Source organism: Melitaea cinxia, chromosome 20, assembly GCF_905220565.1.
Source record: "Melitaea cinxia chromosome 20, ilMelCinx1.1, whole genome shotgun sequence".
Taxonomy (NCBI): domain Eukaryota; kingdom Metazoa; phylum Arthropoda; class Insecta; order Lepidoptera; family Nymphalidae; genus Melitaea; species Melitaea cinxia.
The window spans coordinates 6,479,348-6,503,886 of NC_059413.1; the positions used below are offsets into that span (position 1 = coordinate 6,479,348).

At 33.0% G+C, this 24,539-nt stretch overlaps 2 protein-coding genes across 2 annotated transcripts in view; one reads left to right on the forward strand and one right to left on the reverse strand.

Annotated features, from left to right (window-relative positions):
* Positions 1 to 1,138: 1,138 nt before the first annotated feature.
* Positions 1,139 to 2,969, forward strand: LOC123663732. Its single transcript, XM_045598398.1, has 2 exons — positions 1,139 to 1,373; positions 1,708 to 2,969. Exons 1-2 carry the CDS (start codon positions 1,241 to 1,243, stop codon positions 2,952 to 2,954), a joined length of 1,380 nt encoding a protein of 459 aa, XP_045454354.1. The 5' UTR covers positions 1,139 to 1,240; the 3' UTR covers positions 2,955 to 2,969.
* Positions 2,970 to 3,602: 633 nt separating this feature from the next.
* The window catches only part of LOC123663733 (max-binding protein MNT-like), a 39,939-nt gene continuing 19,002 nt past the window's right edge, over positions 3,603 to 24,539 (reverse strand). The window contains exons 3-13 of the mRNA XM_045598399.1: positions 16,359 to 16,590; positions 11,729 to 11,966; positions 10,347 to 10,482; positions 9,055 to 9,116; positions 8,483 to 8,599; positions 7,402 to 7,479; positions 6,898 to 6,978; positions 6,220 to 6,322; positions 5,547 to 5,615; positions 5,143 to 5,228; positions 3,603 to 4,136 (exon numbers count right to left, since the gene is read on the reverse strand). Coding sequence (XP_045454355.1) covers positions 4,017 to 4,136; positions 5,143 to 5,228; positions 5,547 to 5,615; positions 6,220 to 6,322; positions 6,898 to 6,978; positions 7,402 to 7,479; positions 8,483 to 8,599; positions 9,055 to 9,116; positions 10,347 to 10,482; positions 11,729 to 11,966; positions 16,359 to 16,590 — 1,322 coding nt within the window. The 3' untranslated portion in view covers positions 3,603 to 4,016. The remainder of the gene's footprint in view (positions 4,137 to 5,142; positions 5,229 to 5,546; positions 5,616 to 6,219; positions 6,323 to 6,897; positions 6,979 to 7,401; positions 7,480 to 8,482; positions 8,600 to 9,054; positions 9,117 to 10,346; positions 10,483 to 11,728; positions 11,967 to 16,358; positions 16,591 to 24,539) is intronic.

Here is a 24,539-nt window from a genome sequence, read left to right on the forward strand (position 1 = left end):
ATCTATACATAACAAGTACATTTTAGCCTAAACCTATGTTTTCACAGTATGTATATTATATAGATCTAGTTAGCGACGACACTCATTAAATAAGTACATATTATTCGCACGGTATGCAAATAATTTGTAAAAATTGAACTATATTCTATGAATGTCACAGCTAAGGATATAAATTGTCTGAGCGAAGTAGTATCATGGGGAACATATTCCTTTAAACAACATCTATTTTTCAATCTGTTCCAAAATATATTTCAGTTTTGATTATATATAACATTTGCTCCCTATTTTACTGGCTTTAAATAAATAATAATTAAATTATATCTTTACACACGTATCGCTCTGTACAATCACATGGAATTCATTACTCGTAGAAAAATATAGTGTAATTGTACCTACACTAATTCAACAGTTTGGCCGGATGATACACATCATATCATTAAAATCATTGCAAATCGTCCATCACACTTCACTTTGCTATGACCATCTTTATGAACTGAACACTCGCGTTATAAGTCAGTGGCGATTAAATCAACAAATAAATCTATCCACTATAACGTCTTACGACTTAAATTACGCAGCGAAGCACATATCAAGTTCCACATGTTTCATCATAATTGAGGATTTCAGACATCGAATTATTGCTTAATAAGATAGGCAGTGATCACACGTTTCTGACAACAATCTAGAAACAACAAAAACTTCAGACCGTAAACCGGCGAAAATAATTTAAATGTTTTTACCGACTTTACTAACATTGGTGTAAAATTTTTTTGATCAATATGGAAAATTGAAGAAATACAGAATACTTGCCGCATTACCCTGAAATGAAAGTTACTATGCAAGTTGGAACAAGATTTGTATACAAAAAATGTAGGAAAATTATATAGGCTTTTTGTGACTTCAATACACTGTCTTATACACAGGTTGGACAACTACAGTGGTACGTCGGCTTTATGGTTTACAGCCGCCAGAGGCATGACAATCGCTTGGTGTGCTGTGTAACGAAGACAGAATAGCATTCTGTCTCTTTTCCAATCAAACGTCACGCATTTATATTTTAAAATATACAATTACAATGAAACGTCACTCAATATAACCACCATTCTATTGTCCGTTCATCGTAACTTGACGCGTGACTAATTGGTAGCACTGTTTCCTCAGTCGCCATCTTACTTTCAGTTTGATAGCTTGCTGTTTGTGTGCTCTTTTGGTTTATAATAAGTTAATCTGAGTGTTAAAAATGCCGAAGGTGGTAAAAAGTGTTAAAAGACAAACTATTCTTCAAGTTTACGCATTTTGTGAGAAAGAAAAGACTGAGAACAAGCTGATTATTCCATTGCAACAAGTTCGTGCCCGAGTTGCCGCCATGACCGGTATGTTTTATAGGGTTACCAGTTAAAAAGATAATTAGCCCATAGTGGCGAGACATTTTTTTTATTAATTTCTTTAATCTCATTTCATAGATGATACTAAAATTAACAATAATATAATAACCTAACCTATTTGTACCTATTTAAGGAAGTAATTTACCAACTTGAATCGAGGCTCATTTAAGTTTGTCGTGATCTGCATTTTAAGCATATTTGATTACTCGTAAGTAATCAAATATGCTTAAAACGTCGCTTTACTAAAATATTCTAATTTTATAAACTAAGTATCTAGTAAAATAAAATTGCATTATTATTTATTTTTTTTTGATGATTACAGATGTATCCGAATCTACTGTGACCAGGATTTTGAGACAAGAAAGAGAGTCCAGTTCTGTTTCGGGTGTGCCTGGTCCGTCAAAAGTAACGACACCAGGAAAGACGCGACCAAATCGCGATAAGAAGATCAAGATTGATGACTTCGATGCTAGTGCAATTCGACAAAAAATTATGTCATTTTACGCTGTAAGAAAAGAAATCCCTACATTAAACAAATTACTTGTCGAATTACGAGAGGAAATAAATTTTGAAGGTGGGCGTACTACACTATGGAAAATATTAAAACAACTTGGATATAAATATAAAAAGTGTCAATCAAAACGAAAAATGTTAGTGGAGCGAACAGATATAGCTACCTGGCGATTTAATTATTTAAGTGAAATTAAAAAATACCGAGAAGAGGGGCGGACTATAGTTTATTTAGACGAAACTTTTATACATTCGTCATATAGTGTGCAAAAATGTTGGCAGTCAGAGTCTGAAGAAGGTGCATTGGTCAGAGATTATGGTATGGGTAGGCGATGGATAATTGCACACGCAGGAACTACAGATGGCTTCATTAATAAAGCATTACTGCTATTCAAATCGCAAACAAAATCATCCGACTACCATGACGACATGAATAGCGATAACTTTATAAAATGGCTGGAAAAACAAGTTTTACCAAACCTGCCACCTAAATGTGTGATTGTGATGGACAATGCCCCATATCATACTGTGCAAACAAATAAAAGCCCTAATATGACAAGCCTCAAAGCAGATATGGTAGAGTGGCTTCAAAACAAGGGGCTGTTGTTTTCACCAAATTTGACAAAAAATGTTTTGTATGAATTAATTAAAAAAAATAAACCAGAGCCTATATATAAAGCCGACGAATTAATAAAATTACATGGTCATGATGTTTTACGACTGCCCCCATATCATGCAGATTTAAATCCGATCGAATTAGTATGGAGTGTAATGAAGAGACGGTTTGCAGAAAAAAATGTGGGCCAGAGGGATGATCAAGTGGAATCACTTATACGAGAATCATTTGGCTCAATAAGCAATGATATTTGGAAAAAAGAGTGCTCTCATGTAATAAAAATTGAAGATGATTACATACTTAAAGATAAAATAATAGACGAAGGAAGCGATCGCTTTTTATTGTGGGTTGGTAGTGAAGAAAGTGATAGTGACAGTGAGCATTCAAGCAACATTGAAGAAGATATGATTCCTTTACACCTTATTGATCATAATTATTATTAAAGTGGTTATTTTTTACCCTGTTTTGTTTAATTTATCCTGAATGCTCCTAGTGATGTATGAATAATTTTAAAGAGTACACTATCACCGAGTTGTGGGAAAAATCCAAAAATTTAAGTAGAGGTTAAACTAATAAAATAGCAAGAATTGTAAATAAGAAATGAAATCTTGTGAATAAATTAGTTTAATCACTACTTAAATTTTTAATTATGTTTCACACACTTAATAAGTCTTGTGTATACTTAAAAGTACGTCAGTAGTAATCGTAGTAACAGTGAATTACGAAATTAATGCCCTTACTTGTAGATATATGTACATGCTATTCCGGTTCTTTAGACTTGTCCCTACATTTCGGGATCGCTTTTCGTATAAACACATGCAACACTGCAAATTTCAGTGCTACCAATCAGATTACGCGTCAAGTTACGATGAACGGATAATACGTGACTTTCGCGAAATCATCGTACTAATCTCTCACTCACGAAATATAGATATAGATAGGAGATAGGAGACCGCACGTAATGTTGAACGAATGGTCTCAATTTAGGGGACAGAATCTTAATTTTTCCCGGTAGATCGTGCCATTTTTCTAGAAGTACTCGTTTAAGTCCTTACCAGTGTTTCCACTTTAATTATTTCCTTTCCCCATGCCTCAGTTGAGAAGAGAAAAAATATTAAAACAGATAAACGTTATAAGCTCCATAATGAAACAGTTGGATCAATCCTGTGCGTGGTGAATGGTGAGAGCCATTGAAATTGGGCTGTTTCCTGGCCTGTATATAAGACCGTGGTTCAATAACACCATTATAGCGATCATTTTGACAGTTCTTTTACCAAATTGCGAAATTGAAGTAATGAGAAAAATTTACTGTCATTAAAAAAACTGGCATTCAGTCGATGTTTTTTTTTTACAATGAGAAAAGTCGACAGATTATAGCAAAATGAGACATTGATAACAAAATTTTACACCATATTAATAGTCAGTTAAATAGTTTTAGTATGTTTTATAAAACACAAACAGCATCAAAGTGAGCGTGTACTAGACGTTCAGAGGTCGCGCGGGGGTCACGTGGAAGGCGCACTGGACACCACCACCACGGGCTTGACGATGGTGGTGGCGCTCAAGTACTGCGCGCTCACCGTCAATGGCGCCACACTACCTTTCACCATCTGAGTTTCTACCATCTGGAATATTCAAAGATATTGTAACTGACGATCATATTTTTCAAAGGTTAAGCTAATACTATAATCATTAAATAGTACAAATCAAAGTCACTTTGGGCTGTCTGTATGCCTAGATCTTTAAAACTACACAATGAATTTTGATTCAGTTTTCTTTAGTAAATAGAGTGATTCCAGAGGAAAGATTATATGTATAATACATGCACAATATAGTGGAGGAACACTGATAGTTTTTGCAACTATCTAATCGTCGTCGGGCGGGGAGTAGTTCGTTTCAATTCGGTACTGCACTTAAACACACATACACTTAACACTTATTACTCGTATATTTATTATTAGTGAGTTCGGACTACATACGAACCCTTAATTGTATTACTTACAATTAATGAGTTAAAAATTTCGTTCTAAAGATATTTTTAATAACAGCAACTAGGTTTTTTAAGTTACTAGTGGTCGCCCAAAAGTCGAAATTCGACCATAATAAAAAAAAAAAAAATGAAAGAAAATCAAAAAATTATGAAAATAAAGAACCTTTTTTATAATACCAATGTTTAACCAATTTTCGTAAAAAGGGGTACAAAGTTTTTCTTCACGTATTTATATATAGATAAGTAGATTGTTGTTGTTCTCATTTTAAATAGAAATCAAAAAAATTATATAGGCAAAGACAAATATTCAATACATTTTTTTTTATACAACTAAGTTAGCAAACAAGCGTACGGCCTCACCTGGTGGTAAGCGATTACCGTAGCTTATCTGTAATATCAGAAGCATCACAAGCACGTTGTCGACTTTAAAAGGATCTCTGATTCTTACTTACCATAGGAACACGACATTGCTTGAAAGCAATATTTTTAACTGTGATCTTTGTAAGATCGAGGTAATTCCCCGATCGGGATGCCCCAAATTTTGAACAAGATATTTCCTGCTGTGCCCTACCTCGGTAATTCATATAGTTAGTAGATAATTATATTTAAATATTTTACTTATAAATTCATATAAGGCATACCTTATGTGTGAGCGTGTGCGTCTGTAATAAATGCGCAGGCTGCGACACAACGAGAGGAGTTAAACCGCCAACAACGACGCTTCCTTCTGGAATCGAACAAGTTTTATTTCATTTTGACCACGGACATACGTAACAGGTTATCTTCTGTTATCAGTTGAAAAACGTTTTATGATAACTTTTTATTACTACTACGAGTCTAAATATATTTTAGTACGTTTTATCGTGAAATCGCGCTGCACAGCCGGTTTCATTATAATTCTGTGTGGAAATTGTAGAACCATATTTCTCAATTAAAATGAAAAGCTTAGTTTATAGTTACAACTTAGTACAGTCACGTCATGCCCTAGTCGAAATGTCTATTAAAATATATATTTTAAATATACATATATTTTTTTACTACTTGCCTGTTGACGTTGGCGGAGGCGTTCCGATACCATTTTCTTTTGAGACCTTATTACTATCTGTAGTTATACCTAAAACAATTACAATATTCCTTTTAATCGAAAAGATCTTACATTAAATATTATTATTATTATATTAAACATAACTGCAGAATAATTAACACAGTACTGATTAATACAAGACCAACCAAATAAATTTGTGATGACTGGTTATTAAATTTATAAAACGCTTATGAAACAGAACTAGGGGATGGCGACAAATACAAAACGATTATACGAGTCCTCAAAATATTACAAAATGTAAAAAGTCCGATACTGTTTTTTTTTTATTTTTCTTAGAAAAATAAAAAAACAGCGTGGTGACTATGGGCAAAACATATGAGTTTACGGCAGTTTTTGGCACGAACTTGTGGAGGCCTATGTCCAGCAGTGGACTGTAATAGGCTGAAATGATGATGATAGAAAAAAAAAGACTTCATAATAGCAATTTATACAACAAATAAGTCTCATATACAAGATATAAAATATTATATATACAAAATAATCGCCTATAAACACAAATTCCTTAATATATCACATTAAAAACATTTTTATTTTTAAAAAATTAGTACTTTGTTAGCGAAAATAGTTAAAATCATTAAAACTGACGTGATCTAGTGAGAGTAGTATAACTAACCGTTGGTATGAATAGACGGCGCTTGTAAGACTCGCAAGCCGCCACCTGCCGACAGCAGCTGTAGCGCCGTAGGGCCTACCACAAGACCACCACTACTGACCACCTAAAAAAATATTTTAATTAGTAGTTCCTATTTTTTTTTTTTTTTTTTTATAATAGCCGCTCTGCTGTACTGGTGCGAGTAATCGCCTAAACCGATGATTTGCGGTTTCGATTCCCGTTTAGGCTGGATATTTGTGTTTATACAAATATTTCTTTCCGGTTTGGATGTCTGCCAACTGATGATACCCAGCAGTGGAATAATGTAGAAGAAGGCTCAGAGCTCAACCCACCGCGCTGCTCCAATGGGGGTGGCGGATATATTCCCTACTATGAGTAACGATCGCTATCAGGTGTACATGATAACACCCGGGACCGATGGCTCAGCGTGCTCTCCGAAGCACGGTGGGGAGACCCACAAGGACTGCACAAACACCCAGACCATGTATGGCCATTACAAATGTTCGTCGTGTGCGGGGGTCGAATCCGCAAACCGCCAGCGCAACAGCCACAAACCAGTGCTGTGAACGTTGCGCTAAAGTTAGTCAATATATAAATAATAAATTAGACATCATCTTTTTTTACTACGATATGTTGTCATATTTAAAAGTTATATAAACAAAATTATTCAATACTTACTTGAGATAAAGGGAGATGAATTTGAGCTGGATGCACTATGTTGTTTATGGTGCTTGTTACGCCATTAACCTCTTGACCATTCTTTAAATAATATACAAAATATAAGAAGGTATTTTTTATAACTGATGATATGTAATGTTATATTATTTGTTTTTTTTATTGTACATATGGCCCTCCCTTAAAAAACGTACTAAAGTACAATCAGGGTTGTAAAATGGTACAATACTTGTTAGTTTCATACTTAAAAAAAAAACGAGTAAAAAATAAAAACCTCAAGTAACCCGGTTTTTTGCTAACCCACTGTACTCATAGTTCAAATGATTTTTATTAGCACAAGCTCTTGGTAGTTTCTTAATTTTACGAAAAAATGATGAGAGAGATGAATAGTGCCATGTTTGCCATGAGTGAGCGAGACAGATAGTGACGCCACTTTTACCAAAGTCAACAAAAGTAAGTAAAATTAATAAACTAATGGTTGATATAAGGTATAAGATATAGGAATACCTGCATCGAAGGATCTGCCGGCGCAATCGTTGTAAGGGTGAGCGTGTTGTGTCTCGTACCGTACGATGTTCTTACGACCTGCAATCAATTAGTATTTTAATTACTACATATGTAGGTTCTTATTAAGCATCAACCTACAACAGGATATTAAAGCTAAAGAAATTATTTCTTTGTACAAGTTTATATCTGAACCGTGTAACGCTTTGGGCCATGGTGGGTTCATTGATGAATCGCATACTAACGGATAGGGGTTTATGAGCACATTCACGGAAAAATAGTTTCACTGTTATTCGAAGTGGCGCAATGATTCTAGGCAACCCAACATTAGTGACTTAATTGACGTTTATATCCGTGAAGATTCTTTATTGATACTGTTAAATTTTATAAACATGTCTCTCATTTCTGATGATGGAGGTTTTATTGGCTATGTCAGATGCCTTGGATACCCTAAGTACCAAATATTAGGTTTTTTTTTATTCTTTAAAAAAATAGGAGGTTTCGTCACACAGTGACCACGTCACCCCCATCGTTCTCAACTAAATCAACAACGTCTCTTTAAATATATTAGGACTTATTTGTGAACAATTCTAGCCTCTTTAGAAGTTGGTGAAGCCAATATACTGTTGAACACTCTCACATTATTTAAATTATATTCTGGGTACTGCATAAAAAACATTCTTCTTTCAGTTTCGATTCACACACATTCCATTAAAACAAATAACAACCGGGAATGATAGCTTAACTAAACGGACTCCTAAGCATGGTGGGGAGACCCACAAGGGTAAACATCTACACTGGAAACAAGTATTTGTAGAAATACAAATATCCATCTCGGGCGGGAGTCGAAGCTGCAACAGCCCGTCGTTAAGCGGCACACGCACCAAACTAATAAGGCATTAGACACATACCTTCCCCATGAATTATTCCATACATTGGTAAAAATCTCACTATACACTCACATATACAGCGAACGCGGCAAAGGAGACTGCTTAGAATACGAAATTAGTCCTATTTTAGACTTATTTTTTAAATAAATCCCAGATTAACGTATGAAATTTCAAATTGAACCAGAAATCCAAACCTGCGAGGTAGTAGGTGTAATTTGTATCGGCAGTGTTCTCAGCTTCGTACTGAGGTTTAGTGTTCGAGGGGGGGATGGTTCCAACCGAACAGCTGATCGCGGTGGAGAAGAAGTAATCTGCAATCGGAAAAATTATTTAATCTTTTAGATCTTAGATCTTTATGGGGTCTGTTTGAATATGGATCCTTGGTTACATCTGTTTAACTTTTTATCGATTGGATTAGAATTAACCAGTCATCGTTTAAAAATTGTTGTGCGTAAGTTTTAATTTAAATCTTATTAAAAATTATTTTTTAATTAAATATCTATACATATACGATAGAATTAAGATTTTTAAATTAATTTACTCTGTATGTATTTTTGAGTGCAATAAAGTGTATATATATTTTAATGTCTACTAAAAAAAGTAACACGTGTCTCGTGGTTTAACCTATTTTAAGTTCAATAATTATATCTTATATATGATATCAGTTAGATTAATATAATTATCTTCTTCAATTAAAAGACAAACAACAATATCTTCAGATATTTTAAATTATATAATATGTATGTATTATAAAGACGAAACTTACACTTATAGGTATTCCTAAAACCTGCCCGCTAACACGATCGTCAGTTTCTTCCGAAAGAGCATCTGTAATTAGTATTAAAGGTTTATAGGTTATTTATTACAGTTAAAAAATATGTCTATTAAATAGACTATAAAATATTATATAATATAATAGAATATAAAAACTAAATATATAAATATATAAACTAAACTAAATTTTAGTTTGTAATAAAGTTTATTTAATATTAATATTTAATATATATGAAGGTTTTGCTATTCAAAATCATAGCATATCATTTTAACAAAATTTTATTTACGTCAAAAATTTACACTGCACGAAACTTTTTATTTACAACAACAATAACAATTACAACTAGCTGTGCCCGCGTCTTCTTCCGCGTGTAATTGAACAAAAAAGTTATTTTTCAGTTCGTAGAAAAATAAAATATATAAATTTCTAAAATAAAAGTAGCCTAAGTTACTCCTTATTACATCAGCTATGTGCCAGCAAGACCCATGAAAATCGGTCCAGGCGTTTCAGAGATTACTTGGAACAGACAAACAGACAGTATTACATACTAAATAGCAGTGCCCGCGACTTCGTCCGCGTTATTTAACAAAAAAGTTATTGTTTAGTTCGCAGGGTCGCAGATTGCGGGATCCCGCTATGGAGGAATGCAACCCCTAAAAGTATAGCAGATAAGAACGATTTAGATGCCTCTGGAATAGGTTAGATCAAATTTTTACTATCCGAAACCACCGTCTTAAGAGAAATATTTCCCACAGTTATCAAACCTATGTTGCGCTAGTTTTTTAAATAAAATAATTATTCAAATCTTGGAAAAAAAATCTCTTACAACAAAATATTTATTTGTGATTTTTTATAAAAACTAGATACACCAAAGAAGCATTAAATAAGGTACTTTTTAAGTTTTTGCAATAATTAATATACCGTAATATCACAAAATAAAATTTTCTATTTAAAAATCTCATAAATTTAAGAAACACTCAGTTTTTTTTTCTATAAATAGACATGACTGTACTGTATAATATAAGTTATATTTTACTGTGCTAAAAAACTAATATCAAGCCTCCACGCAATCATGCTGGGTTTCCTTAAAATTGTTGTTGGCAGCTTATACTTTAGCAGCGTCCTCTAGTAGCTTCTATATTTTATAACAACGTAAATATAAAAAATATAAATAAATAAAAAAATAAACTAAATAAACTCTTTATTAAAAAGTTCGTCTAGAAATGTTGAATAACCTCACGTACAGTGTACCAGGACTGCATGAGACTTAAGAACATACATACCAATACTGCGTGGGCGTACTGTAGCACGCACAGATATTTCTCGCTTTAACGCGGCGAGTCGCTGTTGAGACGCTATCTTTTCGCGAGCCAGACGTTCCATCTCGTGTTCGCATTCACGTTCTTTTCGTCGAAGCATCTGCGAACAAAGTACTAGGGTAACATAAAACATTAACAAATGACATATAAAATGTTCTAGTAATATCTTCGTGAAAATATAATGACCTTGTGATAATGGACACACTATTATGCAATAATTGTGTTTGCTCGCAAACGAAAAAAAAACCGACTTCAATTACATCGACAAGTAATACAACGTAGATCGACGAAAAAATAGTCAAGCAACTACGCGTTATCAAAGATTATTCAAAAAGTAGTTATCAGATCTCGATAAAATTTATATGTGACCACATGATAAACATCAGCTTTCGATTAAATTAAAAATTATCAAAATCGGTACACCCAGTAAAAAGTTATTACGGATTTTTGAGAGTTTCCCTCGATTTCTCTGGGATCCCATCATCAGATCCTGGTTTCCTTATCACGGTACCAAACTAGGGATATCCCCTTTCCAACAAAAAAAGAATTATCAAAATCCGTACATCCAGTAGAAAGTTATGCGGTATAATACAACGTAGGTCGACGAAAAAAGCGTCAAGTAAAAACGCATTATTAGATATAACTCGAAAAGTAGTTGTTAGATCTCAAATAAATTTAAATGGGACCAATTGGCACACACCACCTTTCGATTAAAACAAAATTTGTCGAAATCGGTCTACCCGGTCAAAAGTTCTGATGTAACATACATAAAAAAAAAAAAAAAAAAAAAAAAAAAAATACAGTCGAATTGAGAACCTCCTCCTTTTTTGGAAGTCGGTTAATAAAAATAATTTTGTTTCATTAACAAGCCAGAGGACAATGTCAAAATCTTTAGGTAAAATTTTATTTCGTGATTATTCCAATGTCCTTGATAACATATCATTCTTTACCTCCATATGTATGCCTGTCATGAGAGAAATGGACCGAATACGTAAACGAGTTGGCATCACCGCAATGGATGTTTAACAATGAAAAAAACATTTTTCGCTACTACAAATTGCTCATACATATTTTGTCAATACCATTTTATAATATCTAAGTTACATCATACATACGTAATTACGTATTTATCTGCTTTGCAAGTTTATACAGTTTGTTTTAAAAAAAAAAATAGACTCTGTGTATAAGATTATGTCATAAGAAAGAATTAGAAATTGTTTTTTTTTTTATGTCTGACGAATTAAGAATTTATATTTATATATATTTTGAACTCTTTATGCCCAGTACTACTAAGTATCTATATAGTATAAAAGATGCGTTATGAACGTTCAAATTAACAAAAGTACCTGTATATAACGAATAGCGGAGCCCAATATAGACAAATTGGACGTCTTTTTATCGTCTGGTGTTGCGGGTAATTGTCGCTTCAGCAGTTCGAAGCACTCCTTGAGGTGTGCGCGGCGGTTTTTCTCTAACTTGTTATGGACCTCCCGCGTGGCGGCGCGGGGGACGCTGCCACTGCTGCCGCTGCCGCTACCGCTACCATTACTACTAACTGAAGGCGGAGATGGGATTTGAGGTGGTCTGTGAACAAAATATTTAATTAATTTAAAAATAATACTTATATTACAGCTTAACGGGACTAGAAATTTAACCATATTTAATTTTTTAACCTTGTTCTAAAGTATTTTATTGTTTAATAAGATCGCCCATTGCATCAAATTAATGATGCATACAACGGCAAGGCCTCGTCTATGGAACGATGAATAACAAAAATACTTAATATTCGTGTCAACGTATATCTATTATTAAACAGGACCGCAATGAAAAAGGGTCAGTTAAAAAATCCTCCATATCTTTAAATGTACCTGACCTAGCCGACCTGACCTATGTTTAAAAAGTCATTAACCGACTTCAAAAAAGGAGGAGGTTACTCAATTCGACCGTATATATACTTATACAAAATAAAATAAAACCGACTTTAATTACATCGAAAAGTAATACAACATAAGCAGACGAAAAAACTAATCAAGTAAATACGCATTATCAAATATTACTCAATATGTACACATCAGATTTCGATCAAATTTATATTACAAGACAAATATCAGCTTTCGATTAAAAAATTAACTATTAAAATCGAACCCAGTGAAAAGTTATGCGGTATAAATACAACGTAGGTCGACGAAAAAATAATCACGTAAATACGCATTATTAGATATAACTCAAAAATTATTTTTTACTCTGCTTTTTACTCTGCTCTGCTGCTCTGAAGTATGTTGTGTTCTTGTGATGAGAAAGGTTCTTTTTTATTTTATTTTTTATATATCATACACACACGGTCATCTGTTCCTAAAGTAAGCAACTTAATGCTTGTGTTATAGGTAACAGCCGACTGATATAGCTACATTTATTTCCGATAAACCTACATATAAATAATACATATATAAATAAATATATATATTACACCCAGACTCGGGGTGGGAATCGAACCCACAACCCGCGGAGCAGAAAGCAGGGTCACTACAAACTGCGCCAACGGGCTAGTCGGTTTCAAGGTAGAGTTGACATCTCGCTTGTGCTACACCCGATGTTGCAATAGTCATTGCGCTAAGGTAACAAACAGCTCACCATCACGTGGACTAGACGCTTGTTTGCCACTCTAGTGGTATAAAATTATCTAAGCTTCTCATCCCTAATACCAACCTCACATAGAATATATTTACAAGCTGGCTATAAATCTAGCGGCATAAAGATCGGGTCACATGGATACAATTACAGATTCAATTTCGACCCCTTTACATATGAAAGGCCACATGTAACCTACATAAGAGAAGCACTTGAACTTAATATATTCGTGATTTGTCATGTATATCAGTCATATCTAATATAAATTTCATATAAGCCTTTGGGCTTCGTAAAAGAACATTATTTACACACAACGCCCTTAACCTGTAGTCTTTAACTATGAGTTGTAGCCGCAAATTCGATCGTTTGGATTTACAAAACAATATTTTAATGTTCACACGGGGATTAACGCGAACAAAATTTTTAAAGGTAAAATTCGCGTTAATCCCCGTGTGAACATTAAAATATAATAATGCAACGCGAAAGTTTAAAAGTTGTTTACAAAACAATGTCTTAAAGAAGTTTTAAATTTCTAGAAATGCTGTAATCCGATCTCGGCTTTCGATTAAATTAAAAATCATCAAATCGGTACACCCAATAAAAATTTATGCGGATTTTCGAGAGTTTCCCTCGATTTCTATGGGATCCCATCATCAGATCCTGGTTTCCTTATCATAGTACCACCTTTAGGACTATCTACTTTCCAACAAAAAAATAATTTTTAAAATCGGTTCATAAACGACGAAGTTATCCGCGAACACATATAATGTGTATGTAGACGGCCGAATTGAGGAAACCTCCACCTTTTTTGAAGCCGTGTCAAAAAATGTTGATGTTTCCGATTTTAGTAATTTTCGAATATGCTATACATAATTATATATGCCTTGAATTATTATACTATAGTTTTTAATAACGAGAGTGCCAATATTAGGTATTTAAAAGTTATTTTAAAACTAGCTCTCGCAGCAAACGTTGTTTTGTCTTATATATTAATTACCTCCTTTAACCCCTTTTATCCCCCCCTTGTAACTAATTAGTATGAAAAATAGATGTTGGCCAATTCTCAAACCTACCCGGTATGCACACAAAATTTCATAAAGATCGGTCCAGGCGCAAAAACTATCGCTGTTGCTCTACTATATTATGCATGTATTATAAACCTTCCTCTGGAATCACTCTATTTACCAAAGAAAACCACATCAAAATCCGTTGCATAGTTTTAAAGATCTAAGCATCTATAGATATATATCTACAGACAACAGGAAACGACTTCGTTTTATACTATGTAATGATAAACAAGACAGAAAATTGTTTACTGGATGAAATGAGTTTTGTAATGATAGTTTTAGAAATTTAAAATTATATACTTTTTAAAAAAAATGCATTTAATTTTTTAAATTTTTTTTTTTAAAGTTGGACCATTTTAACTTTTTAATTTTTTTTTCTCAAAATAGCTGAGGGTATTTAGAAGATATTTGCAAAGTTCTAGGATGAGCCGAAAAGTTGTTTAGATCGCCGTCCGGGCTACATCTGTCGCCTGCTAGCAACAGTTCCTACTGGTTATTCAAAACTTTAAGCACTAATTAATTAAGCTCTACTCGTTAATTAAGCAACATACTATAATAATATTACACATATGAATTGAGGGCATATATATATATATATATATATATATATATATATATATATATAGTATATTACATATTCGAAAATTATTAAAATCGGAAACACCAACATTTTTTAGTTGCCCGCTTCGCGTAGAATATCCTATATAACAATAATCCTGAGAAACATAACAACACTTACAATTTACAATATCGATTTAGTAATTACATAAATATTCACACACATTCACACTTGCAATACATGCAAAAAGGCATGAGTGTGAGAATAAATCCTGATAATGTGTTTTTGTTATCTTATATGTAAATTTTTTTTCTGTTCCTCGTTTTTGTATAAGTGTCTTGTGTATAAAAGATTTTGTCACAATTACGTTATTTCATATTATTTATCAGGGAAGACAATCCTCTGTAATAAATGTATATAAGGTACTCTTAGCAAAATAAATATTATTATTTTATTCATTGTAGAAAATAAATCAAATGTATTCAAATAGAAGATTATAATAATTGTGTTTGCTCGCAAAAGAAAAAAACCGACTTCAATTACATCGACGTACTACTACAATGTAGATCGACGAAAAAATAGTCAAGTAACTACGCGTTATCAAAGATTACTCAAAAAGTAGTTATCAGATCTCGATAAAATGTATATGTGACCACATGATAAACATCAGCTTTCGATTAAATTAAAAATTATCAAAATCGGTACACCCAGTAAAAAGTTATTGCGGATTTTCGAGAGTTTCCCTCGATTTCTCTGGGATCCCATCATCAGATCCTGGTTTCCTTATCATGGTACCAAACTAGGGATATCCCCTTTCCAACAAAAAAAGAATTATCAAAATCGGTACATCCAGTACAAAGTTATGCGGTATAATACCAACGTAGGTCGACGAAAAAAGCGTCAAGTAAAAACGCATTATTAGAGATAACTCGAAAAGTAGTTGTTCTCAAATAAATTTAAATGGGACCAATTGACACACACCACCTTTCGATTAAAAAAAAAATTGTCGAAATCGGTCCACCCATACATTAAAAAAAATACAGTCGAATTGAGAACCTCCTCCTTTTTTGGAAGTCAGTTAAAAAAAAAGCGCATTCTATTCTTCGTTTAAAGAACTCATACAGTACTTTTATGTAGTACTAACTGGTTCGAGCGTTTTCAGTCAAGGAATTTTCATTTCAAAGATCAATTCTCTCTCTGTTCGCCCTCATTCCGATAAAGTTAACGCATAACCGAGGAACTGTTTAACCACAAAACAGTTTTGACCCATTGAAAACAGTCGGGCTACACATGAAGGCGATATTTGGATGCCACACGAGTTCAATGAAAGGAAGTGCGAATTACTCGTATGTACTTATTTACATCTATTGAAACATAATAAAATTATTCGATTTTTGAAGTTTCATCACTGAAATGTCAAAACTATATGTAATATTTTTTTATTAAAAATCCTAAGATTACTATAGTAACGAGATTATGTCATTATTTGGACTGTTAACATTAAATAATAAATTAAACAAATCTAATCTGCCATTCTCAGCGCTTTTTAACCGACTTGAAATAATTTATTAATTGAGAATCCTCATTTTTTTAAGTTGCTTAAAAAACAACTAATGAATTCTTAAGAATATAAAATAAAACAAAATAAGTATTTAGCGGTAACCGCCAGCTAACACTACCAGCTGATTTCAGCATCGTTGTTACTGGGAGAACATAACTTACCCATGACTATTGTTTATATTACGCGGCCTGGAATGTTCTTGTACAACAAAGTCGAGGGACGCGGAGGGTGGCGCAGCGGGTGTGGAGACCGGCTCGAGAGGTGCGAGTGGCGCGATAGGCACGGGCGCGGGGGGCACCACCGACACCGGCGACGTCGGCCGCACCACACCGTTGCTGCGCGTCACCGATACTCCTGTCACTCGCACGGACACTGGCGACTTCGGCTCCTCCTCTGTAATAAACAAACAAACAACGTGTAAGAAAACCAATAAGATTTTCTCGATACTGACTGATGACGACGGTCAGCTTGTCAAATCCGTGTCAACTGCTCATCGGTGACTGCAGTCTCTGGCGGTAAAGTACTAGGCGAACATGCCAAGGCAAGAGTTCAACAACAATCGTAAAGTGAGACGTCGTCTACGAGTAAATGCGACGGCAATACTGTTTGATTGCGGTTGTTTTTCCTCAATTATTCAAAACAGTACTCTATCACGTTGTTAATAGAGCTTGTTTTAGTATATATTAAAAAATACACAACGAGGTTTCAACGGCTTTGAGGCATGAATAGAAAGAGACAGACAATTAAGGCGTGGTTTAACGTCATCAGAAAGACAAAGTGGGAACGACAGTTTTTTGACATTACTAGGTGCTACGCCGAAAATCAGCTGCTTGTTGCGCTCGGCTATTGACACGCAACGTGAGCAAAACGGTATTAGATTTTTACAAACTCCGAGCTACTCGCAAAAAGTCTTTTGCGTACTTCTTACGTACTCGTATACTGTTGCCGTCTAAATTACTTAGACAACAGTTTCACTGACAGCATATAATATGTACGTTTAATGTGTTACTAAATTAAAAAAATAACACCTATTAAATTATACACCCTTTCAAGTACCTACAGTTTCTTTCAACTGTTTTTGAATAATAGTTTAGCTACAAAAGAATTTTGTACGGATATGTTCGCTATGAAGAAAACTTACATAAGTAATGACTACTTTCTCTTGACGGTATTGTGTAGGAATCAAACAATAATGAATCGTTCACTATACCAATACTTTGTTCATTGTAAAAAACAAGGTTTCATATGTTGTTTTATACATGATGTAAACTCATAAATATGTATTATTAGTTCATATCATATGCACATCTAGAAAGTATACTGCATTATAAGCTTTTCTTAATCCTTCCAGTAATAAAAAATAAAATAAAAATTACCTCGAAAACTTTTTAAAATTATTTTAAATTGCTACACAAAGAATTTGAATAGAAACCGTATGATATGCATTTATCATCGTCGTTAGGGTACTATAGATATGATTAGATAGGATCAGGAATTGGGAAAGATTGGCCGGGATGGTAACACGGTCCTGCTAGACACGGCGTCGTCGGGATTGTTCAGAGGTGAGCCGGACAGTCCCCATGGAAGAGAACTCTGGCCTTTTCGCTGAGGCCAGCCTGTCGCTGGAGGGATCCTGTTGCCTGCAGATCCGAGACCCTCCAATTAAAGCAGCTGAAGGCTTCCCGCAAGTTTGGTCGATATTGCACACCCAAGTGGTGAAGCCGACATACGGTCTAGGACTACCTACCCGGGCATCCTGGATATCACCTGTACAAGGGTTCCCCTGCGATACCAAAAAAAAAAAGGAATTGGGATAGATTTGATAGAGAATCTGACGGTATCATAATGATCATACAGCGTAATTATTGTATAATTTATAAAATGTATCAAATACTCTCAACATTAATATTTTTCTCGAAAGAATACTTTATGTGCATGCCACAACATTCCCACTATGTAACCTAAAAGTTTTTTGATTTTTAGGTCTTCGAGTCAATATTTTTTGGTCAACTAGTGAAACTTAAATTTTAATATCTAGGACGTCAAGTAAATGTAGCGCAGTTCTTTGAAAATTAAAGTTACGCCAGTTATCTTTACGAAAATAAATAAAAACAATAATCGTAAGTATAGTTACTGGCACGCACATTGAACCTGCGTATATTCATCCTGCGCAGAAACAAATTTTGGATATCTTTGGTGACAGAAGTGAGGCATAGGGGGCGAGGTAATCATTCTATTTGTCGTACAATGAATGGTCTATCGTAATTTGCGCCAAAACTGTCACTCGTGCGCTTTATCTGATTCGTACCCTTCCCACAGCTCCAGAGGCGCTAAACTTTTGGTACTTAATAATACCTCGATTAAAAAACTTTTTTTTTGACGTTATGACTTTACTTATAATGAACTAACTATCGCCAATACTTACACGATTCATAATTTTATTAATATAGATATATATATTTAATGAGTACCTATCTACTAAATAATTTATATAATTTTTATAGGTGATGCACTAAATTATTTTCTTTCATTTTGTTGTTTTTTTTTTAACATTTAATAAAATAACTTCCTTATTATTCACAAATAATAATTTACATTAAACAGTGTGTACATTAAATCAGAGACTAAAAAGTCTGTGAGCGCTGCCGTCGCCAAGCGCTTAATATCGGTGCCGATACCTATATTATACTTTATTTTGATCCTTTTCATTTTTTTACTTTAGGCCGAAGGAAATATTTCATTTTATAAAAATATCAATTACGGAAAATATTTTATTATATAACGTATTTGGTTACGAATTTAATTATTTGATTGAAATTTCAGTCGTTTTTTGAACAAGAGAAACAACAATTTCATTCAATTTAGAAATCAATAGGATACCGAAAATAGGAAAACAAAAAACCTTGAGCGGTTAGTGACCGGTCGACTGAATAAGTTCGGATTAAATTTGAATCTGTAAACTGTCTAAGAGTGGTCGCGCCCCATGAGGATTCTGAACCCGTGACTTTGAAAAACACTTTGTCATTGGATAGATACTAATTTACAATACATTTGAATACATTTCTCATTATTTATACAAACTGCTCTCGATTTATTTTTCGTTCACCTCGGATGTGGAAATACATAATAAAAAGATTTCATATCCGAATGAAGATAATTTAAAATATTAATCTAATTAAAACATTTTACGACGTTTGTTTGGACATCATTTTTTATTAGTATTGGCGTTTTGGTTAACATAGCGGAGTAACTTTTTATGAATTATATATATATATATATATATATATATATATATATATATATATATATATATATATATATATATATATGTATATTTTTAGTGATCCGTATCTCAATAGCAAAATTAGTGTCATATGTTCATCAATACGTATTATACGCCTGCACAAATAAATAATTAATACCATCTCTTTATAATGGAACAATTTTTTCGGACTTTTTCGCGGTTTATTGCGTTTTAGATGCCCAACGTTTCGAATACTTTACAGCAACCATGGTCACGGGAGGACTCATAAATAAAATAATGTACGCGATAAAATCGGAAACAGTTATTTCATTATAATGAGTGATATTCGTGTAAACATTAGAAAACAATATGAATACAATCTCTTTTTAAACATAAGAATTGTATTCACGCAAAATCAGAGTGCATCGCTAGTAGTACTATTCTTATTCTAATCTGGAAAATGTCAACATAATTTGTCAGAAAATTTTTAAGAGGTCCGTAAATAAATATAAACAGTTCTGTCGTAATTTAGCAACGCGGTTGTAAATACAATAAGAAATCAAACTCAAGAATTTACTTTATTCAAGTTTAAACCCATGAAAAGTTCTGAATTTTGTATCGTCGTTTTATAATAGTACATTATTTTGATGATAAGCTACCCCTGATTCGAAATGTAGGTTCTGTCCAAACCGGCGTCAATGTGGCTGGGAATTCAATGCCTGACATATTTAAAAACTCTAATAACTTTGAAATAAATGATACTTACTCTTTGTTTGTGGTTGACAATGGGTTGCTATTGAGTTCTCGGAACACTAGCTACAACTGAGTCCACAAGTGTCTGAAGAGCCCACGGATAAGTTATATATCCCGCCACATCGGCCACGTAATATTTTTTTTGTATATTGAATTTTGTTTTTTTATTATTATTTTTTATCGACATATCATTACATAGTATAAAACAATTCGCTTCCCGCTGTCTGTATGCTTAGATCTCTAAAACTACGCAACAGATTTTGACGTGGTTTGCTTTAGTAAAAAAGAGTAATTCCAGAGGAAGGTTTTATATGCATGCATAAATTCGTAGAGGAACACTGATAGTTTTAGAGGTTTCTAATGTGATGTCGTAAACAAACACATTTTTTTTTGCGCTTACATTGCAAATTTTTATTTTATATTTTATATTTAGTATTAGCATTGTACCCGTGCGAAGCCGGGGCGGGTCGCAACATCTCCGGGTCGGGGACATCAATACAAGTACTAAAATGTAAAGTAGACGAGAAAATTTAAGAAACGCACTACTAGTTTCCCTCTATTTTTCTGGGATGTCATCATCAGATCCTGGTTTCCTTATCATGGTACTATTCTTAGGATATCTACTTTCCAACAAAAAAATAATTTTCAAAATCGGTCATAAACGACGAAGTTCCTCCTCCTTTTTTGAAGTCGGTTAACAAAGATGACGTAAAGCTGTCTGTTTCACTCCACCAGGGTAGCATGTCCGTCGGTATAGTAACTACAGGTTAGGTTAACTCGTGCGTCATTTAATGAATATCTCCCGATTCGTCGTAGGCGTACACGGTGGCTGACATCGCGCAAAAATGAGTGATATTGGCATATTGAGGACAAATGAAATAATAAATTGTACAATAATTAAATATTTTCAATATTATATACTTCAAGATTTTAAATTAACGTGGCAAATTGTTTATTTTATTGCTACAAGTAATACAACGTAGGCATACGATAGTCAAGTAAATACGCGTTATCAAAGATTACTCAAAAAGTCGTTATCAGATCTCGATGAAATTTAAATGTAACCACATGATAAACACCAGCTCTCGATTTAATTAAAAATCATCAAAATCGGTATACCCAGTAAAAAGTTATGCGGTATAATGCATCGTAGGTCGACGAAAAAATAGTCAAGTAAATCGTATTATTAGATCGAAAAGTAGTTATTGGATCTCAAATGAATTGAAGTGGGACCAAATGAAACACACCACCTTTCAATTTAAAAAAAAAATTTCGTCGAAATCTGTCCACCCAGTCAAAAGTTCTGAAGTAACATACATACAAAAAAATTCAGTCGAAATGAGAACCTCCTTCTTTTTGGAAGTCGGTTACTAAAATTATTAAAAAACGGGATATTTACGATGATTTTAAACGACTTAAAAAAGGAGGAGGTTACTCAATTCGACCGTATGTTTGATTTATGTGTGTTCGCGGATAACTTCGTCTTTTAATAACAGATTCTGATTCTTTTTTTGTTAGAAAAGAGATATTCTAAGTGTAGTACCATGATAAGGAAACCAGGATCTGATGATGGGATCCCAGAGAAATCACAATAACAACACATTTACATGACAACTTATTTATTATACAGAAGACTAAATTTCCTAATGAAATAATCACATAATATGTGTTATACTATAACGAAAACTACCGACATAGTAGATTTGTCTGCCAATAAACATTTTTATCGTAATGTCAACAACCTCGCTTTTGCGTTCCACATTTCATGTCGTACTATTATAACTGAATAGGTAGCACGTGTAAGAATTATTTTTGTTATCTAAATAATTGTGTTCACGCTACTGGTCTAAGTATCGTGAAAATAAGAATATAATCTTAATAATTGTTTTTGCTCGCAAACGAAAAAAAAACCGACTTCAATTACATAGACAAGTAATACAACGTAAGTTGACGAAAAGAAATTAACAAACGCACTAGTCGTAACTACGATTTTCGAGGGTTACTCTCGATTTCTCCGTATATATGTATATACAGTCGAATTGAGTAACCTCCTCATTTTTCGAAGTCGATTAATAAGTAAATAACAACCCAACCAGACCCCATATTTAATGATGACATTAGTGTCATGCAGGCAGATCAGATCCTCGGTTTTACAATTGAAACAGATTGTTTAATGAATTATTAATACCAACTCATGACGTTCTGTTTATCAGGTGAACGTATTTTCGTAACGTTTTTCTTACACACTCATTCGATTTTTTTAAGCTTAGGTTTGTTTTTATTTATACATATAGTGATTTTATCACTGTTATTAAAATGGCCGATCCTACAAATACAACATAAACTTGAATTGTGTAACCTCTTTAAATAAATATTCAGCTTAACAATCTTAATATGTATATATATATAATTACGCGTCACGTTGTTTGTCCGCGATGGACTCCTAAACTACTTAACCGATTTAAATCAAATTTGCACACCGTGTGTATTTTGATCCAACTTGATTATTATATTGAAAAAAAATAATAATAGGGCAGAAGGAAATTCGCCAGGTCAGCTTGTATAATAAAAACCTGAGTATAAAATAATTTACAAACAGAATTGTGTATAATTTGAATAATATTTAATTTAAACAATAAATTTATTTTTGTAAGTTTGTTTTGCATAAAATAATTGATATAATTTCTAGCAGTATAATATACAATAAAACTTTAACATTTTGTAAGGTAATAATTTGCTTTTGTATTTTGAATGGTAAAAAATATAGGTACATCTTTATACAAACTAGTTGAAATACGCAAAACTTATTTTCTACGTGACTAACCTGACATTTCATCAGATTGTCCGAATGATAAATGAAATATGTAAAAAGCGATTAATAGAATACTTTAACTGTCAGAAACAACCAACATAATTATGACGCCAATGTTCTACCTTTGTTGTATAACAGAAGAATCAGGCACAGATTTTTACGACATTTGGGTACTTATTAGCAATTTGAATTTAGTTTTATTAGAATCATGACCACTCACAATTGTGTAAAGGACGACCACATAATTAACTTTTAACTTATAAAGGTGATTCATTGTAAATTTTATGAAACACACATACCTACACAGTCTGAAGCGCTTATTATATTATTACTATATTTTGCGAGATGCCGAAACAAACATACTGTCTGGTATTTTTATTAGATATAGAAATTAAATTACGTTTAAAAATAATAATTTGAGCTGATATTTAAGTAAGTTAAATTATACGAAATGTAAATGAAATTGCATTATATCAATATTGTCTTAGGAATACATCATTTCATTCTAAAGATGTTAAAAGTTAAAAGTGACGAACTGTTGAATGTGTGCTTGCTTTAAGCTACCTTCACCATTACACAATTACGATACTCGCAAGTATGACGTATTTTCGACCCTGAAAACAACGTGTTGGAGACGACCGTGATTATTTCCTGGAAAAACTCGTAGAACAGTTCATTGATTGTTTGTTAATGGTTATTAAACTAGTATTTTAATGATATATATATATTGAAAAAGCATTTTTACATTTAATTTAGATTTATTTAGGTATGAAGTGATTTTCAAATTAAAATTCTATTTTTTTACTTTATAAAATGACTATTTAAGCAATTATTTCTTAAAGCTTACTTGTTTTAGAAAAAAAGATCAGTTTGTCCGACTTCAACTGTCGTATTTAAATACCAGAGTATCTACAATACGCTGTCCCATAGAACTCTTGTTACTTTTAGGTTGACAAGTGTATTCTTGAAGCTAAATGGATATGATTTGTCCGCAATAACTAATCGCACGATGATGATTCAAAGAGTGTTGATGTTATTTTGACCTCTTACTCGTACCAACCAGAATTATAGTGACTCAAGTGACGCACATACTCATAAAACGCTACTACGTGTTAATCGAAATAAGTCACATAAAATAATCACACCTAAGAAGATGGCAACGCTAATGTTTATCAATATTACGTAAACAATTAAAATATAAAAATAAATATAAATTTAATTGGTTAATATTTTTTTTACCGACTTCAAAAAAAGGAGGAGGTTACTCAATTCGACCGTATATATATATATATTTTTTTTTCAGTCACGTTTCTTCGATGAAAATAGCTTATAACCGAAATACAAAGCATTCGTGTATATTTTTTCAAATGTAAAATTTAATAATTATAATAGAAGGTTAGCGGTTTTTATACTCCCCCATGACCATGGTTGCTGTAAAGTATCCGAAACGTCGGGCATGTAAAAAACCTAATAAACCGCGATAAAATCCGAAAAAGTTTCGAGAAAATTCGCGTAAACATTATAAAACTAATT

Excerpts from the sequence above, each read along its gene's own strand:
- LOC123663732 (XM_045598398.1), top strand. The coding sequence starts at position 1,241 with ATGCCGAAGGTGGTAAAAAGTGTTAAAAGACAAACTATTCTTCAAGTT. Across the intron at positions 1,374-1,707 it reads CCGAGTTGCCGCCATGACCG|ATGTATCCGAATCTACTGTG; the intron begins GTATGTTTTATA and ends TGATGATTACAG.